Source organism: Perca fluviatilis, chromosome 20 (genome assembly GCF_010015445.1).
Source record: "Perca fluviatilis chromosome 20, GENO_Pfluv_1.0, whole genome shotgun sequence".
Lineage (NCBI taxonomy): Eukaryota > Metazoa > Chordata > Actinopteri > Perciformes > Percidae > Perca > Perca fluviatilis.
Genome location: NC_053131.1, coordinates 20,701,397 through 20,720,643, shown reverse-complemented (window position 1 = coordinate 20,720,643; position 19,247 = coordinate 20,701,397). Strand labels below are relative to the sequence as shown.

Below are 19,247 nucleotides of genomic sequence, written 5' to 3'. Positions count from 1 at the left end.
TATCGGGCATTTGTTATAGAAATTAGCACAAAAGAATCCCTCGGTATAAAGATATATCATTATTTCAAAAGATCTGTGGCTCTTGAACAATAATTAGACTGAAAACAGGAAACTGCTAATTGCATCATCATTCTTCATGTGGTCTCCCTGAGGCCGGCTCTTAGCGGGTTTAGAGACGCTAAGAGGAACTGGACTCCTACCAAACACCTGGGGCCACAGAGGACGACAAAAGCCTGGTCCTCAGGCACGGTGCGTTAGATGAAGATTGTTGGGATCACATTGCACAGCAGGGAGCTGGACGGGAATTAAACAAGCAAAGATTATCTGGCAGTGGTTGAGTAGAACAATTTCAATAGATGAAATGAGCAATAAACTGTATTAAAGAAAACAAAGGTCTAACATGAACTTTATAATACTCTACCACTGGGTGTCATTATTGGGCTGAGGGACACAGTGAAGTAAACTCCCACAGTTATGTGTATACCAGTTGCAGTGCTAATAATATAATAGTTCAGTTAATGTTTTGGTATATACAATAATTTTGAGTATGTAAGGCTATGCAACCATGTAATATATTAACATAATTTATGACAATCCACACAGCTGCTTTACTTTCACAAATTTATTTTGGCCTGTGTTATTTTGAAGATTATTGTTGTGTTAATCAACAATCATGAAATAAATAAATGATTAATTTAAATTTGATTCTGAAAAACACTGTAGACTTAAAGACCGAAAGGTATGAGTTGAAGGCACTGGAGCAGAGCAACACATTAAAATGAGCAAGTCTTAGCAAGTCATTCAATCAACCAACAAAGTCTGCCAGTGAGAGGCCACTGACTGCAGACTTGAGGAGCCAGACTGACCACATATTGGGATACTGAGGAGATTTAGAGTGCCCCAACTCTTCAAAAAACTTCTCCTTTTCCAGTTCGCTAGCCACACACACTGGGCCTTAAAGCCAAATCATCGTGGAGGGGGAGAGCCGAGAGGTCTCGGTGTCTGCCACTCCGTACTGCTACATAAAAAGAAGGTGAAGGATGCCGTGTGAGCAATTGGTTCCAATTGACAGAGGATTTGTCATGGTCAGCCTTCAGAGTGGAAATCCACGTGAGAATGTAGCATTTGGACCAGCAAGGGGCACAAGAGGCCAACAGCAGACAATGAGGGCACTCAGAGGAGTCTGGCTGCTGTGGAATAGTGGGGCACCATTTCATCTGATTTAACCCTTCATCGGCTGGTTATTCATTTACCTTAATACACTGAGGTGGAGCTTTAATAGTAAAAATATAACAGTTAGTATGAAACTCATCACAGTTCAGGTAAAACAATAGTTAACAGTGAGAAACCAGTGGAACCACATGCCCCTCTTTAAATAATTTCATCATAATTAAGTATTGATTATAAAGGGATGTCTGCACTGACACTTGTGTTACAACAATTAAGATCAAAATAATACACATTAATTAAGTTAAGGCACCTATGCAACCTTAAGAGGCGACCCAACCACTCCCATCCTTGTGACTTTTTCACCAATTAGGCAGGTCCTGTTTGCTGAATGCGAGCGCCTGCTTTAAATCCTCAGAGGGCCAGAGGGTCAGCGCTCAATCACAGTCTGGCTGGAGAGGTTGAGTGTTTGAACTAGCCACTAGTTGACAGGGCGGGGATGGGGTCAAAAGGGTGGGGGAGTGACTGGTGGAGGGGGCGAGGACTCCTGCCAGCTCTAAAAGAGGAGCCTTTAGTAGCCAAGACACTGGCCAGAGCAGCCTGGCCTTTCACAACCCAGCCACCCCTCTCCTCCAGGCCCACAACAGCTGATGACAAGGCCCCAGCTGCTAATTATCCGGCTGATGGAGAGTCACTGAAGTGGGACTGTCAGAGCGAGGGGTGGCCCTTGTGTCAGCAATGGGATAAATTTGAGGAAGGGTGAAGGTTGGGGGATAAAAGAAGTCGGATGACAGAGGCAGGTATTTAAAAAAAAAAAAAGGATCAGTGAAAGCAATATGATTAGGTCTTTTACATGTAATTGTTTGATAACAATAATTTTGACTGTTATGTATATGTCCTATCATTTGTAAGATCTGCAGTAACAACAGGATAGTAACAATTTCAATTTACAGGGTCACATATCTGGCCTGGATCACTGTATATGCTTGACAGTCTTCAGTCCTGTTACAGCATAGTGAACTGAGCACTTTTCCACCGTGCTGTTCTTCATGTATCCATGCTACAGCATCATCTGCCCAGAGGCTACCGGAGCAGTTCCTGTTGAATTCCATATGAAGTACTCTTTGGATTGAAGTTCTCGGGCTGAAAACAAGACAATTTTTTAGTTTCAGAAAACGTGCATACAGCCTAATATTTCATACAAAACCTATTGTAAGCTTACATGTTACAATCCGTGGTTTGGCAGAGGAATAAACCTGCACTGAATGCTGGTCCACACAGCACCCAGAGAGCGTCATGTCAGGCACTTTGAAATACAACTGTGAAGATAACGTTTGAAGTGTTCATCACTTTGCAAATTAATGATTATATATTAATGGATCCCTTATACATTTGACATTATCATTAGCCGTTTAATAGTCTTGCATTGCCAGACCTATGCATTTAATAATTGCTGCAACATGCTGTAGCTATAAATAAACAAACTGATTATTACCACACATATTCACTTACTTTGATATAGGCTGTAAGTTCTGTGCAGAGGGGGTCAGTAGGTCCTGGTGTCGGCCCAGAAAAGCTGATCTTGCCCTCCATTGTGACCTCACGACATTTAGGGAACTTTTGTCCTAAATATGAGTGAGGACAAAACTACTCATTAGTTTATTTTTCAAATATACAGCTTTAAAGTGATTTTTTAAACACTGATTCTCAGGAGCAGAGTGCTTACCCAGGCCCCAGACCAACAGGTTCTTCTCCTTTGAAACGTCCAGTTGTCCGGCGCTCACCTTTACATCCACAACACCCATCTGATCCCTGCACAAGACGCAGAGCCGACATGCAGATGTTGGTGCAAACATACTGATTAAAGTGGTTGAGTTCAACCACTTCAAGCAAAGGGGAGGCAACTTATGAAAACAGATTTGACACAGGAGAGTTTTATCCATGCTGCTCTACAAGAAAACCCACAGCGACAGTGTACTGTAAGTGTATTTAATGTATGAACTGGAGAGCAGAATGGTCTACTGATAAAATAGATGCGTTTAAGGGTTTTTAGTGAAACATGGGATGTTTTTGCAAATTGTGTTGAGGAGTATTTTATCATATGGTTGTACATAATGGAGGTAAAGGTACTTTATTGTTACACACACATACATGTGGCAAAATTAATTCTCTGCATTTAACCCATCCCTCAAGGGAGCAGTGGGCAGCCATTTACAGTGGCCAGGGACCAACTCCAGATCTGAGACATGAAAACATGTATTATATATTACATAACAGTACATGTTTTTTGATGGTGGGGGAAACCAGAGCACCCAGAGGAAACCCACGCAAACATGGGGAGAACATGCAAACTCCACACAGAAAGGCTCGGACGACCTGGACTCAAACCCAGAACCTTCTTGCTGTGAGACCACAGTGCTAACCATTGGGCCACCATGCTGCGAGAAGAGTTTGAGACTTGTGGATTAGGTTACTAAGTTACTATGACTTGGATGTTGGAGGACTCATTTATTTAGCTAAGGCAAGTTATTTAGTGCACTGTGATGAGACCAGTGCAGGTGTTTATATATGGATGGAAGATGGCTCTGTTCCATTTTACAAAAGCCCCATGTGAAAGAAATAACTAAAGTTATAATAAAAGAGATAAACTGTTATAAATAATGGAAGAAAATGTTTTCAGCAACAGATCAAATCAATAGGTCACTAGTGTAATAAGTGGTGTTTATAATTACCGTAATTATAAATATAATTGAACAGTTGAATTATTGACTACGTTTACATGCAGCCAATAACCCGTTCAAAACCGGAATATTAGCAATAACCCGGTCGCGCACGGCCATGTAAACACCGGCAAAAACCCGAATATGCTCATATTCGGGTTTTTAAAAACCCGAATATGCTACCTGGGTTACCCCTTTTCTAACCCGAAATTTTGGTCATGTAAACGCGTATCGGCATATCCCCATCAAAAGGAACATTGATTTGTGTTCTGCGCATGTTCTATTCGCAAGGAATCTTGGTCTTTTGAGTAGAGGAACTTCTTGTATGCGCCAGAAAACATAGTTATAATAATAATTATATACTATAATAATATAGTTATATATATGTCAATGCAGAAAACCTGCACGCAGTATACCGGAAGTAAACAAGAAGTAAACATGGCGAGACGCAGCACAGCACCACACTTTTTGGTGCGAGGAGGAAACCAATTTCTTTATTAGTGTGGTGAAAACCTAGCCTGGATGCCAGCCGAACTTAGCCCCGCCCACAAAATTCGAGGTCGGGAAGTTCATATTCTGACTAGAATCTGAGTATGACCACGTCAGGCTAGTGAAAACCATGAATATAATGTCTTTTGTTGACGGCAGAAAGTACCGAGATAGTGAGATTTATAAGAAGGTGACCGAAAAGTTATTGCGTCTTAAGGTTGTCCGTAGGCTACGTCCAGATATACACATATCTCGAGGGGATACGTCGGGATATTGCCAATTGATTACAAATTCCATGTATACAGGAGTAACTCTCTCTGCTCACGCATGTAAACGGGTTATTCCGAATGTTTCAGAAACCCGAATAGTGACCTTAACCCGACTATAACCCGAAAATTGACAGCTTGTAAACGTAGTCATTTGATGCTTTTACTTGATTGCCAGCTGGAATTAGTTTGACATTAGTTTGCCAGCATATCTAGCAAACATCAGTTAATAAAAATGTATATTTTTCACCTTCGTTTAATTAGATTGGTTAATCCAACTACATGAATTTATAATTATCAGGCTCTAAAACAGAATGGTGTTGTTTAGTTTGTCATAAAATAGTTTTCTTAATATTGTAAACACTAAAACTAATCTGTAAATTACCTTGATTTTGGATCGGATATCAGCATGGACTGTGAGGCATTAAACCTCTTTGCTCTACAGGAAACAAACACTGACAGGTGCTCTGATCTAAAAGATTACACCTTGTGCTGCGTACCTGTTAAAGAATGGCAGGTGTGCTTCACAGTATTCAAAGCTGTTCTTCACACTCTCATGAAGTTTAAGGGTTACTGACACACGCAGCTGGTTCTCTTCTTCCCTCAGTTGATACGAACCAAGGATAGGTGGAACGGGGACCTAATGAAAAATCGCAGGAATCACTTGAGACATTAGCACTAATGTGTAAGATTAGAAATATGTTAGTATATATGTTTTATACCTGAGATGTATAGCTGCATAGTCTGAAAGGCTCCAGAGGAGGAGAGAAGGGGAATTTATATGGCCCAGAGAAAGCTGAGCCATCACAGTTATCCACACTGCTGGCAGTCAGGATACTAGAATCCAGTGAGGTGACACAAGGATGGACCAGGATGTCCTGTAGTGGAGAACCATTTGGTGGCAGTGTGAGGGTCACTGTTACATTTGGGAGCACCCCTTCCACTTCACACTGTTGACAGAAGGACAAAAAAGTAGAACTTAGAAAAATAATGGAAACAGGCAAAAAAAAACTTAAAACATTGTTTGCTTTCCTTTACACCTGTGCCATTACTTTGCATGTCACAGTGCCATAAACATCCCACAGGTCCTGTCTGCTCCGGTTACCATACTGCATGGAGCGCACTGTTTCTATCAGTGCTACGTTCACCACAGCTCGACCGCGGTGGAGCCCCGTCTTCCAGGCTGGCTGCTTCTGGTTCCCCGCAGGAGTGGGCACTGTGGGTGTAGCAGGTGCCCCCAGTAGTGGAACATCCAGGGGTGTGCCAAGTGGACAAACCTGCAAGAGTACAGAGGGCAGCATCGCCAGGCGAGAGGCCAGCCCCTCGCTATCAGGCTTACCCCCTGAGCCGAGGAGAAAAGTCTGCAGACCTGCCAAGAGTGTGAGGCCCTGGGAGACAGACAGCAGGCTGGCAAGGGGTGGCCGTGGCTCTGCAGGGACATCCACTAAAGGCAGGCAAGCTAGGGTAAGAGGCCCGTGGGAGATGACCAACACTGGCCAAAGAAATCCCTTTCCAGGACCATCTACCCGCAGCTCCAGGGCTGGTAGTCGCTGACGATGAAGGCAATCATCTCTGAGAGCTACATAGGATTTGTCTGACTCTGAAAGCCCCAACTCAGTGAGCAGGAGCTGCAGCACAGTGTTGTCTTCTGGGACTGCTCTATATGAGGAACCTGCCAGGATCTTTGCACGGTGCTCCACAGTAGCAAACCTCCTGTGGGTGGGAGACACAAGAAACACATTACAAAACACTGCATACAGCAGAGATTTTACGACATTAGAGCGCTGCTAGGCCTTCTACATTATTGTAAACAGGAAGTGGAATATTAGAGCCAATATAACTCATATAACATACCTTGTAAAGCGTATTGACACATTTTCTCCCTTATTCTCGTGAGAAATAATCCACAAAGCACGCACACTCATTTGTCCGGCTGCACTGATGTCTTCAATTTACAGACTATTCTGTGACTTCAATATTAATATTCGCATCTTATCGTGGAGTTCAGAGATATTGCTCACTGTATCATGGATGTATTAAGAGAACACTGTATGAATTTGATTAACGCAGCAACTTACTTCCTGCTGCTGTCTCATGTGACAATAACCACCAATCACACGACATTAGCGCTTGCGCACTTGTAAGCAGTTATTCCCACCCTTCTCCACCCATACAGGAAGCTGGACTGCTAACCAGCTAGCTGTCAACAAAGGGCAAAACTGTACGAAATCAGCAAATCCATGTGGAAGTCGGTGGTATTACCGACTCTGAGCTCCTTCCTCTAAATTGCATTTCACTACGCCGCCAGCTGAATCTTGAACATGGCGACAACTGCTCAGCTGTTCGAGGTAAAATGACTGCTGCACCGGAGAGCTGTGTTAGCTGTCAGGCTAGCTAACGTTTGGTTGCTAACTATCATTAACGGTAGCTTAACGGTACTGGCTCATTTCTCCTGAGTGTGTAACGTTATAGATGATTAGCTAACAATTACCCACACAGCTGTCGTAAGATAGAAAGAATAGGGACGCATATAGTTTATTGTTATTCTGATTAATGTTATTGACTGTTCGTTAGACGTTAGTGTGCAGTAAGTAAAAAATAAAAAAAATGCTGTAAAACGTGCAGTGTGTAGTAACGTTAGGTTAAGTCTATTCTTCTATATAATAGCTGGAGTTTTGCTGTTTTTTGTGTGTGTGGTAATGACCAGTACACTCATCACTTCCTCTCACCCTCAGGAGCCCTTTGATGCAGATGAGTACATCGAAAGGTTGGCATGGAGGACACCTGGAGGAGGCTCCAAAGGAGGAGCTGAGGCATTTGACCCTAAAAGGTACTGTTGGCGTTTTTCATTCACATTTATTGTACACCTCTTCCTTTCCCTGAACATCAGTCAGTAACTCTGTAGAATATATGTTTTAAAGAATCTTTAGCCTCTCTGGGATAATGTAGTCCTGATTTAACAAGTCTAGGTAGAGTGTTTTTTTTTTTACTTTAACCTGGTCCAGTGTGGGCTTGATGTGAAATCTCCCTTTACTGCATTTTCACAAATAGAATAAAGCTTTCTCAAATCCGAAACTGTGTTTTAAATAATCTTTAGCCTCTCTGTGATAATGTAGTCCTGATTTGACAGGTCTAGGTATAGTGGTTTTCAAACTGGGCTTCATGTGAAAAAAACTGTGAAATCTCCCTTTTTATTGCATTTTCACAAATAGAATAAACCTTTCACAAATCTTTAAAGTCGGTTTCAGACAGCTTTAATGCTTTACCTAAAATATCTAACAGGCTTTCCCAACAGTAAGAGGTGCAAAAAAGAAGGATCAGTCGCTCAGCAATGTAAGGTGTTTCCCTTAACCTTAACTGTCGAATCGAAGACTGCGAATCGTAAGCTAAATTCAGTGTCTAGGTTTTAACCCTTAACTTTGGTGACAATTTCGGTGAAAATCATTGCCAATGTCTCACCTAGTTACTAAATACATTTTTGCTGTCTCATATTAATTTAAAAACAATGCACCAATGTTTTTACACAATCCCAATGTACAACAGAGCGATAATTGGTATGATTTATTACTGTCTTATCAATAAAGTTGAATAGATGTTGACAATAAAATATTCTTCCTCTATCAGGTTAAGTCATGCTAATAAACCAGAAAATACCCATCTCTATTCACATATATAATGGTCTTTACCACAGCCTGCCAAAGCCTTTTTTGCTCTAACTACAGCCTTGTCTGCACTTCTTGGCAAATTTTAAAGGGGTTAAGAGTACACTTTTGGTTTCAGCTTTCCAAACATAATAAGATGTGTAATTAGATGGGGTTTTTTTTAAGTTGAAAGTCTTTTAAAATAAATTAAGATTTATTTATTTGCAGTTGTCCATATCAACTTGCTAAATACTCAGAGTAAAACTGAGTTCGTCCTCCTGCACTTACTAAAGCTCATATTGGTCTCTTCTATACTAAGTTAGTGTTTTTGATGGTTGGGTTGGGGAAAAAAAGCAAATATCTATGTTTAAGATTTTGTTTCATGGTATTTTCACTGCTTGTTTGTTATGTTTACACTTGGGGACCGAGTTATTTCTTGTAAGCAAAAACGCCATAACAGTTTAACTATACTGTGGATCCATCCTGCCTTATCTACTTCCTCCACAAAACCGTTGCCACCACCTCCTCGGAAGCTCTTAGCGAAGAGTCAGAGACAACATATCTGTGGAGGCCACCATACTGTGAGTCACCAGCCAGGGAATGAGTGTCTATTGGGAAGGGATGGGAGATGTCTTTAAGCTGTAGCCAGTGCTGAGGGAATTAGTCAAGAGATTATACACTCATCATTTTGGGATGTTTCCTACTCTGTGAAATGTGGTGCTGACTTAGAACATTTGCTCTGCAGTCGTGATGGCACTTAAAATGCAGCTGACGAAGTTGCTAGTTTTCAGAGCTTCTTAAGTCTGGGGACCCAGGAATTAAGCCTCCGGCACTATTCTGTAACTATAACAGCGAGGTCAGTGGGACAGAGTTAACCTTGTGGTACCCAATTAGGCCTCCAGAGTAAGAGCATTTTGTTTTTGTTTTACTTGTAGTGTATGCTGATTAAACCACTGTGAAGATCTACAGTCTTTCTTTTCTCTGTTTTTTATTTTTTTTTTTTTTTTTATAGGCTGTTGGAAGAATTTGAGAACCACATAGAAGAGCTGAAGCAGTTGGATGAGAAGATCCAGCGGCGGGTGGAGAAGCTTGAGCATCAGTGTCACCGCGAGGCCAAGGAATTTGCCCACAAAGTTCAAGACTTGCAGAGAAGCAACCAGGTGTGTTGTATGGTCAAGCAGCGATTCACACCCATCTGAATGTCTTTAAACTTTTAAGTTATTTTTGCTTCTTTTCATTACATTTCCTCTGCTATTTGTCAATTCAGGTGGCCTTTCAGCATTTCCAGGAGCTTGATGAGCATATCAGCTATGTGGCAACCAAGGTTTGTCACCTGGGCGACCAGCTGGAGGGGGTAAACACGCCACGGCAGAGGGCTGTGGAAGCTCAGCGTCTGATGACCTACTTCAACGAGTTCTTGGATGGAGACCTACGCAGTGACGTCTTCAATAACCCAGACAAGGTGAGCATTCTGCATACGGTCCTTCCATTCACTCTAGTGGAGGTGTGTGTGTGTATGTGACCATTGACGAGGACCCCCGCTGTGACACTGCTGGAGGTGAGAATGAACAGGATTATGAGGTAAACCATCCATATTAATTTGTCAAACTCATCCCTTTAGTTGGATCCCTCGGCTAATTTGGATTAATAAACTGTCATTTGCTGTCTGACAATAGCTGGTTGATTGACTAGCATGGATGTCAACATGCTCATGTCAACCCTAATTGCATTTACAGAAAGTTCTCTGGGAGTGAAAATTTGGTTGGTCCTCAGCTTTGTGTTGCGTTACAGCAGCATAGAGCTTGTGGCATTATGGTACATGTAAGGGTGGTAATAACATGCATGCAGGAAGATGAGATGCACACTTTTACTTAGTTCCTGCTGACACAGGGACCATGTTGATGTTAGACAAGTGACCCCTGAAAGTTATATTTTGCCGTTTTCTTAGTTACAGTAGTGAAATTGGGATGCTTTAGATTAATTCCTGTTAGTAGCAACATCATTAGTGGATGCAGAGCAGCGTGTCTGGGGGTCAATCCCAGAGACGAGAGCTGGAGATGGAGCTAGTTTTCAGGAAAGGCATGCAGAAATATCTGGCCAGATTCCTTTTCCTGAGCATACCTCCAGACAAGGGGAAAAGAGGAAAGCTGCAAGTGAATAGCTGAAGGGGGATGGCTTTGCTAATCCTTCTGAAAGGGAGGGCTGGGCCGCCAGCGTGGAGACAAGTGCTGCTAAACCCTGACTGCAGGGAGACGGCTACATTACTTACATGGGATTTAGCTAATCTTAGCTGGGGGACAGATACTTAGAAAACCTTCGCCGAGCAGAAAGGCTGGATCCTCCTCACGGGAGCAGAGTAATGATGTTAGCTGAGGCAGGCATCTGCGGGAACAGAGGAGTTGCGGACGGCGGGCCTTTCGTAGGTCTGAGGCTTTTTCAGCCAGTGTGTATGTCAGGAGGGGCGAGGGGAGGGGGGTTGTCGACAGGGCCCCCTTTTTTAAGACAGATATCCCTGGCCGGACAGATTATTGAAGGCGATTTAGACTCCTGTGGGATTACAGCCCATTCATAAAAGGCATGCCAGTATAGAGTTGGATGTGCTGCTAAGTCAGGACTGCTGCCGTTGCTGCTGCCAATGCCCAGGTGAGCGTAGCCTGTCTGTTATCAGCTCCCTGTTCAACATGGGGAGGTGGAGGAGGGCAGCTCTAAAATGATGATCCCCAAGTGGAGACACCGCCGGCGGCCTGCCAGCTTTCTGTCTAGATGTCCCCTCTCATGGTCCTGTCGTGCTCTTTTTGCCTCACTCACCTGACTTTTGCTCTCTCTCTCACACTCACTCTTTCTGTCTCTCCTTCAGATTAAGGAGGCTGCTGATATAATTCAGAAGCTGCATCTCATTGCCCAGGAGCTGCCATTCGACAGGTGAGTCAGGCATCCTGGAGGCAGCTTTAGACAGGAGCACTGTCAAACAAGGGAAAGGTGGTGTATTAGTGATGTAGACTACTCCTCACAGTGTAAACCCACTGCAGGATATATTGAGTATTATAGTATTTTAATTCAGTATCATAATATGTTTCTAGAAATTAAACACACATTTACTTTTTAAAATGTATATTGGGATATAATGTGTAATCGTCTCCTTGAAGATTAATGATCTTTTCCTCTGACAGATTTGCAGATGTCAAGGCAAAAATTGCAAGTAAGTTTATAAAAAACTAATCATTACCCTATTATAAACACACTAGAAGTTAGCTACAAATGATAATATGGTTTTGTCTTTGTTTGTGTTTTTTTGTGTTACTACCCAGGTAAGTACCATGACCTGGAGCGACAGTTAATCCAGGAGTTCACAGCTGCCCAGCGCAGGGGTGAGATTGGACGTATGCGGGAGGTGGCAGCGGTTCTATTACATTTCAAGGTGACCTGGAAGAATCATATTTGATAAATCATTTTTGATGTCTACGTTTGATTTTTAGTCCACATTTAACCATCAGTCTTTGATAATTGGGATAGTCACTCGCTTCATACATGTTATACTAATTATACCAACATGCAAGTTTTCTTCTTTTTCGTCTTTAAATGTTGCTTTGGATCTGCCCTTAAGTGATGTAATCTTGCAGAAAAGTAACTTCTGTATCTTTTGGTTCAAGGGCTATGCACACTGTGTGGATGTTTATATCAAGCAGTGTCAGGAAGTGAGTGTAAAAAGTTATACATAATATTCCACTTGTTTGTTGGTCAGTATTATCCACAGACTCCTGGTTAACCCTTTGTCTGTCTCCATAGGGGGCCTACCTGAGGAATGATGTGTTTGAGGACACTGCGGTCCTCTGCCAGAGGGTCAACAAGCAGGTGGGCGAGGTCTTCAGCAGCCCAGAGACTGTTATGGCCAAACTCATCCAGAACATCTTTGAAAACAAATTACAGGTATTTCTATTAATTCTCATTTGGTTAGTTTTATGTAGACATGCCTTATTTGTCATGTTACATTTGACACATTTGTGTCTGCAGGCCCACGTTAAGGAAAAACTGGATGAGACTCGACACTCTGATGTAGAACAGTACCTCAAGAACCTCTATGACCTTTACACCAGGTATTCATATCTATCGCACATATTTTTTCACTTCCTGTCTACACAGTAACCTTACTGCTTACACTTTTACACATTTTTCAGGACCACAGCATTGGCCACCAAGCTGACAGAGTTCAACCTGGGCTCAGACAAGCACACTTTCCTGTCCAAGCTGATAAAGAGCATCTTCTCCTCATACCTGGAAAGCTACATTGATATGGAGAGGGAATACCTTCGCTCTCGAGGTGCCATGATTCTGCAGCGCTACTACGACTCTAAGAATCACCAGAAACGCCTAATTGGCACCGGAAGGTCAGATTTTGGATCTCACTTTTTTCCCCACATCAGGACCCATTAGGATTAATTATTTGAATATGTTTTACAGAAGAATAAAAATAATAATGGTGTAACAAAATAATCACCATCTGTGTCTTTCTGCAGTATCCAAGAACTGAAGGAGCGGATCAGACAGCGCACAAACCTCTCCCTCGGCCCTGTCATAGACACCCATGGGGAGACCTTTCTGTCCCCAGAGCTCGTTGTCAACCTGCTGCAGGAGACGCGTCATGCCTTTGAGAGATGCCACAGGGTGAGGCTTTTTTTTTTTTCTGCTGAGAAAAGCAGTTTTAGAGAGAAAATCCTGCTTGGCTAAAACAGTTAAATGTGTTCCCTTTCTTTCTGTTTGGGGTCACACAGCTTTCAGATCCTTCAGACCTGCCCAAGAACGCCTTCTCGATCTTCCTGCTGCTGGTTGACCATCTGTGTGTGGAACACATCGACTACGCCCTAGAGATTGGCCTCTCGGGTATATCCAATTCAGCTCATTATAACCGTAACCTGTACTCGCTGTATGTTTGGATGCTCACTTTAGCTATGTCCCAAATCAGGGAATGGAATCTTTGAGGGATGCAGGCCACAAATGTGTGTACTTCACAGGGCCCAAAGGCCAGACTCAGCCTATGTCTCCTTTCTAGATGAGACAGTCCAGTGTCATAGAGACTAACACTAACTGTGCATTCAGGTAGTCCTTGTCAACTCCTAAAGTAACATTTCCTGTAGATAACAGCAGTCAACTCCATGCAAGTTGGATGATACTGTAATCACAGCACAGCAAGTTATCATGTATTACATGAACACTCCAGTTGTTACTGTCCAGTTGTAGTTGCTCCAGAGGTGTGCGACCTCTGATATACAGTATAACAATTATAAAGCATCAGCTAAATGACATGTAATAATGTAATGAGCACATATTTGTAAAAGAACAAAGGTTTAGTGGGTGGTGATGGCGCAGTGGATATGACACATGCCTTTGGTGTGGGAGACCCAGGTTCGATTCCCACTGCGATACATCAACCAGTGTGTCCCTGAGCAAGACACTTAACCCTAGTTGCTCCAGAGGCATGCAACCTCTGACATACAGTATAGCAATTGTAAGTCGCTTTGGATAAAAGCGTCTGCTAAATGAAACGTAATGTAATGTAAAAACACAAGATGGACAACTGGGAAGCAATGTACTGGGTCAGTGGTTCTATTTGTCTGTAAATCCAGTGAGAGTTTGGAACAGATGGTTCTCTATGTAGATTCTAAAGTGGCTTTTTTATTTGTGTACTTACCAGTTACTCATGACTAACCAAAGGCAAATATCTGGCCAATATATATATATTTATTATACAGTATAGCTCCATTTCTGACCTGCATGTGGAGGAACCTAATCGGTCTTGCTCTGATGAAGAGGCATCATGCGATGTCACCACAGTTGTTTTGCCTTTGTCACCTGAAGGAAAACACATGCTGTAAAATTCACATATGGGTACTGCCATTCATCCATAGATACTACATAAAATAATACACTGTCAGGGAAGTTACATGTGCCTACTACTGTTAATACCCTTTTACTTTGTCCTGAACCAGATGATGCTTGTTGCTATGGATACCATTTAATGATACAAGTTACCTTGATGCACAGCAGGTGGTGCCTCTGTGGCATTTCTTTCATTCTATATGTGGCTGAATACAGGAGCTAGCTTATCGTTTTCAGGCAGCTACAGTGGAACTAAACATGTTTATTCATCTCCCAGTGCTCAATTCATAAGGTATATTCTTCATCAAAGAATGCAACACTGATGTCCCCGTAGTTCGATTGCTTTCTCTTTACTGTCTGATGCAGAAGCAGAACATTGCTGTAAATGTTTTTATGTCATATTTATGTGGTATCAACCCATATAGAGCAGGCAACAGTGGATTTCTGCCCTATGTGAATCCTATTGATGTATCCTTTCCCTTTTGGGTTTTTTTCTGGCCTTTTCCTCTCTCCATTTTCTCTTTGATCTACAGCAATTCCCTCATCAGATGCCAAGAATGCCAACCTGTACTTCCTGGATGTCGTTCAACAGGCGAACTCTATCTTCCACTTGTTTGACAAGCAGTTTAATGATCAGCTCATGCCTCTAATAAGGTCAGTTCTTGGTCAAAGTTTAAAATCATATAAATTCCACAGTATTTGGTTATTCTATTGCCACTGCCTCTCATCATCACATCATTTTTAGATTGATTAAAGGTAGAACTTTGATTTTACCTTTTTAAAATGTATGTCTCCAGCTCATCTCCAAAGTTGGCAGAGTGCCTGCACAAGAAGAAAGAGGTGATTGAACAGATGGAAGTAAAACTGGACACAGGAATCGACAGGTCAGTATGTTTACAAATTGCTCTTACGTGTAATGTGTTTCATACGGGCAAACAAAAACTAATAACAGAATAATCAGTGGTCTTTAAAACATTTTCCAATGTATTTTTTTTTGCTACACACAGAACAATAAACTGCATGGTGGGACAAATGAAGCACATCTTGACAACCGAGCAGAAGAAGACTGATTTCAGGCCTGAGGACGAGAACAACGTCATGATCCAGTACACTACAGTAAGAGATACAAGGCCTCAGCTTCCACCACTGAGATCACATGCAAAGCAAAACAAATCAGCATATGTAACTTGCAAATCACTTACATCTGACTATCTTGTTGTTCTTAGAATAAGCATTGAAAGTTTTTGAAATGCCTTTTGGTTTTTGTCAGTTGTTTTGCCAATATGTTGTCCATGTGTCCCTGTGTTTCTTCCCGCCTGGCAGGCCTGCTCTAAGGTATGCGTCTACGTCAGTCGGCAGGTGGAGCATGTGCGGAAGTCCATGGATGGGAAAAATGTGGACACAGTGCTGACGGAGTTGGGCGTTCGTTTCCACCGGCTCATCCACGAGCACCTACAGCAGTACAGCTACAGCTCAATGGGAGGCATGCTGGCCATCTGCGATGTGGCTGAATACAGACGATGCGCCAAGGATTTCAGGGTGAGCAGGGGGGGCATAGGTCCAGGATACACTGGTCACAGGGCAAAACATGGCTCCTCCAGCAAAGAACCTTGTTGTGTTTGTTATTAGGTTAGGTCAATTTAGGTGAATGCTCTAATTGTTAATTTTACAAATATGTACAAAAAGGGCTGCAACTTAAAATGGCTAAAATAATTTTCATCATTGATTATTTGATCAATTGGTTTAAATCATAAGTCTATAAATGTCAAATCGCAAATTCCCAGAGCCTAAGGGGTCAGTGTCCTATTGTTTATTTTGTGACAGCTATTAAAAGGTAGTTTATAAAAAAGGTTTGATAATTATAACAAAAAAATTCAAATTCTCACGTAGGAGACCCTGGAACCTTCAAATGTTTGACATTTTAATTTGATAAACTTAAAATGATTAAGTTATAAAACTTCTTGTTGAGAAATTGTCTGTCGATTGATCAAACGATTAATTGGCCAATCATATCAGCACTACGCACAAGTAGATGCAGGAATGGAGGAGATGGGGCATGTTATTCAAGCATTGTGGCCAGGGCTGTAGTACTTGAGTCCGGAGTCTGTCGGCTATTGGACTCGCCAAATATTCTAGTTGTTCTCAACCGAGTCCAGCACTATACGCTGTTTTTCTAAAGTAACTTCCTCCTTCAAAACAAAACCATTGATGAAGCGCGCTCATTCAGTAAACAGGTATTACCTTAATTCAAAATCCATCTAGAATGGGCATTGACATTGGTTGCCTGGTATAAGCATCATATACCTCAATCACCAGGCTCCAGTCATTTTCATTTTGGCCACAGACACAATGTCAGCATGCACTTTGTACTATGGATTCTTCAGGACAAGTAATAAGGAACATTTCCATTTTATAATTAAAGTAAATAATATGGTCTAATTTGATCCTATAGTGTGTTACCCTGCACTTTTTTTTATTAATACAAATAATGAAGCAAAATTATCATCTTAAAATAGAAGATATACTGTCTCTCACATCACATAAATAAAATTATGAACAGGTACGTAAGTGGTCTTGAAGAGGATTGTTTTTTTTCTGTCTCGGTCTTTACTGTCTCTCATTTGGACTCGGTCTTTACTTGGATTCAAACCTCTTTGGACTCTGTCTCGACTAGTCCTGTTCTTGGACTTGTCTTGGACTCGACATAGGTGGACTTGACTACAGCCCTGATTGTGGCCATAGAGATATGGGCATTAGATACAGGGTTTATATCATGTTTTGCTCACTAAGTCACAATACAATGAAACCTGTGATTTATAATTTAGACCAGAGCATTTGTCATAACAGCCTTGCATGTATGCAGGGAATAACTTGGTGTTTATAGTTTACAAGGTATAATAGTTTTTGTGCTTGTCTGTTCTCCAGGTCCCTCTGGTGCTGCAGCTCTTTGACACACTCCACGCCCTCTGTAACCTTCTGGTCGTTGCCCCTGACAACCTGAAGCAGGTGTGTTCAGGTGAGCAACTCACCAATCTAGACCGAAACCTCCTGCACGCCTTCGTCCAGCTCAGAGTGGACTACCGTTCAGCCAGACTGGGCCGACACTTCAGTTAATGACTGATTCAACACCTCGCTGCCCTCCGTCCAGTAACCCATGCTTTGATGAGACGATGCACCTTGGAGATACCCATTCTTGCTTCAGAGAATGCATCAGCCTGGCCCCAGCATACAAACTTTACTGGGGTTGCTTTGTACATCATGGAGACTGCTCCTTAAATGTGGGAAATGTGCATTTTACCTTTGTTCATTCTTTATTTCTCCAAACTAAGGAAATTTAAATGTCCATTCAAATCTGATTTTCACTTGTTTTTAAATACTAATCCACCACCAATCCACATGGCTAAGATTTCCTGACATATAAGTAAATTGACAGCATTGATTTCTGTACTTATGCAAAAAGAAACTTTTCTTGATTGTGCCAAACATAAAAAATTCTGTGGCTGCAATTGTGCACAGGTATAGTCCCTAAAGCTGCTGTAAAGAGAAACTGTCAACAATCACACCGTAACGTCAGATATAAGGTGTGCAGTAGCACTGTGTGTTGGGAACAACTACCCTTTGTAATGAAGTGCAGGGGACCTGACAGAGACGGCCCCAAACAAGCATGAGATATAGAGCTCTGTCTGGCTAAAAGGGACCCATGACCACCTCTCTAACCTTTGACCTCTGACCACAAAGTACAGGTCAAGAGGCCATCAAAGAGAAGTGTGATCTGAACTACTAACAGGTCTGAGAACCTCTCTGGAGGTTTGGGTGGTCCGTTCTTAGGCTAAGATGACTGGTGTGATGGGTCAGTGAATATGTGTCACTGTAATTGCACAGATCAACACTTGCTCATCCAGTGGTGCACACAGTCCAAAGACATTGTTGGCTGGATCTGCAGTGTTTCTGGGTCAGGGGACATTGACATGTTCACCTCTGCTGATTAAGGAAACAAACTAGAGTGGACTTCTTCACACAGGGCTTATTTGTTCTCAGTCACTGTCTTCTGCACTAAAACAAGAAGGCAGATCATGTCCCTGATGCCTGAAAATGTCTCCTACGCAAAGCTGCTGCTCCCACTGTACTGCTGATTACCTTAATTAGTGACTCATTAAAAATATGTTGCATTTTATAATTGTCCCTCTTCTGAACATCCTTAATAAATGGGGAGCTGTGTATAGAAAGTTTGGCCAGTCCTCTCAGCAAATGTCACTTTCAAAGTGAGAAGAAACAGTCTGCCTTTCTGAGGAAGTCATCATGTATTCATGGGAATTCTTGCCACCAGAGTAAAGTTCTTTCTTAGACTTCAGGAAGTGAGCAGAGCCAGAGGGGATTAGATATCTACGAGTTGATGAATTGTGTGCAGTAGTCATGGACTGGGGGAGAGCAGGGCAGATAGAGACGCCTGAGAGCTCAGTTCCAGCTCCGGCTGGTTAGTGTTGTGTAGAAGGTACACACGATGCTGTGCAAGTTCAAACAACATAATTAATTAGGCTAATATTAATATTATCAATGCCACATAAATTCAATTCTCTCAGTCCTAATCACAACTGGATAGCTTGTAAAAATTATTTTGTTAGGCCCTGATGCAAACAGTGGGTCTATTCCAAACATTTGAAAACTATTTGTTTTTGCGGCGATTAATGTGCGTGGTGCAGGAAGGGGTTGGGGGAGCGGAGCCAGGCCAGCGACGATAACTGGTGTGGAGACGAAGGCAGAGGCGCAGCCTGGCCTCAGGGACTCCCAGTGCAGGCACATGGAAGAGGGGGAGGGATGTGTTTTTTGGGGTGGGTGTTTGAGCAGGTGGAGGGGATTAGTAATACTGTCAACACTGGAGAGCTGGATAAGACTGTCCTCTCTTACTCATTGGTTTGAGCAGCTCTTGCATACACATTCAGACACATAAAGACGCCAACACATACAAACACAGAGGCGTCAGGACAGGAGAGGGATAGGTATCTGTGGTTGAACTGACCACGGACAAGTTGTTCATGTTCCACCTTTGACTCTATATCTTGTTGAGGCTTTTTTCCATCTGCAGAAGTTTT

At 42.3% G+C, this 19,247-nt stretch overlaps 2 protein-coding genes across 3 annotated transcripts; one reads left to right on the top strand and one right to left on the bottom strand.

The window, feature by feature from the left end:
• Positions 1-607: 607 nt before the first annotated feature.
• On the bottom strand, positions 608-6,709 carry ap5m1 (adaptor related protein complex 5 subunit mu 1). The gene is made up of 8 exons (XM_039785969.1): positions 6,497-6,709; positions 5,695-6,355; positions 5,365-5,592; positions 5,143-5,282; positions 2,894-2,979; positions 2,680-2,792; positions 2,390-2,486; positions 608-2,310 (listed from the first exon to the last, which is right to left on the bottom strand). Exons 1-8 carry the CDS (start codon positions 6,565-6,567, stop codon positions 2,228-2,230), a joined length of 1,479 nt encoding a protein of 492 aa, XP_039641903.1. The 5' UTR covers positions 6,568-6,709; the 3' UTR covers positions 608-2,227.
• Positions 6,710-6,804: 95 nt separating this feature from the next.
• On the top strand, positions 6,805-18,383 carry exoc5 (exocyst complex component 5). Of its 2 annotated transcripts, none has more exons than XM_039785968.1 (18): positions 6,805-6,990; positions 7,378-7,472; positions 9,296-9,443; positions 9,551-9,745; positions 11,141-11,205; positions 11,454-11,482; positions 11,592-11,701; positions 11,934-11,978; positions 12,070-12,210; positions 12,295-12,377; positions 12,459-12,668; positions 12,798-12,945; positions 13,053-13,161; positions 14,691-14,811; positions 14,955-15,041; positions 15,165-15,273; positions 15,510-15,696; positions 17,083-17,220. In XM_039785968.1, the coding sequence occupies exons 1-17, from the start codon at positions 6,964-6,966 to the stop codon at positions 15,666-15,668; spliced, it is 1,881 nt and encodes a 626-aa protein (XP_039641902.1). In that variant the 5' UTR covers positions 6,805-6,963; the 3' UTR covers positions 15,669-15,696; positions 17,083-17,220. The 2 variants fall into 2 exon arrangements, with proteins under 2 accessions (XP_039641902.1, XP_039641901.1); XM_039785967.1 differs by having other exon boundaries at positions 6,964-6,990; positions 15,481-15,696; positions 17,083-18,383.
• Positions 18,384-19,247: the final 864 nt, after the last annotated feature.

Bases quoted from the DNA above. Each gene is read 5' to 3' on its own strand.
- ap5m1 (XM_039785969.1), bottom strand. From the start codon at position 6,567: ATGAGTGTGCGTGCTTTGTGGATTATTTCTCACGAGAATAAGGGAGAA. The intron at 5,593-5,694 runs GTAATGGCACAG...TTCTGTCAACAG, and splicing joins ATGGCACTGTGACATGCAAA to TGTGAAGTGGAAGGGGTGCT. The intron at 2,980-5,142 runs GTACGCAGCACA...CGTCTTGTGCAG, and splicing joins CACCTGCCATTCTTTAACAG to GGATCAGATGGGTGTTGTGG.
- exoc5 (XM_039785967.1), top strand. From the start codon at position 6,964: ATGGCGACAACTGCTCAGCTGTTCGAG. The intron at 12,378-12,458 runs GTATTCATATCT...CACATTTTTCAG, and splicing joins CTCTATGACCTTTACACCAG to GACCACAGCATTGGCCACCA. The intron at 15,274-15,480 runs GTAAGAGATACA...CCCGCCTGGCAG, and splicing joins TCATGATCCAGTACACTACA to GCCTGCTCTAAGGTATGCGT.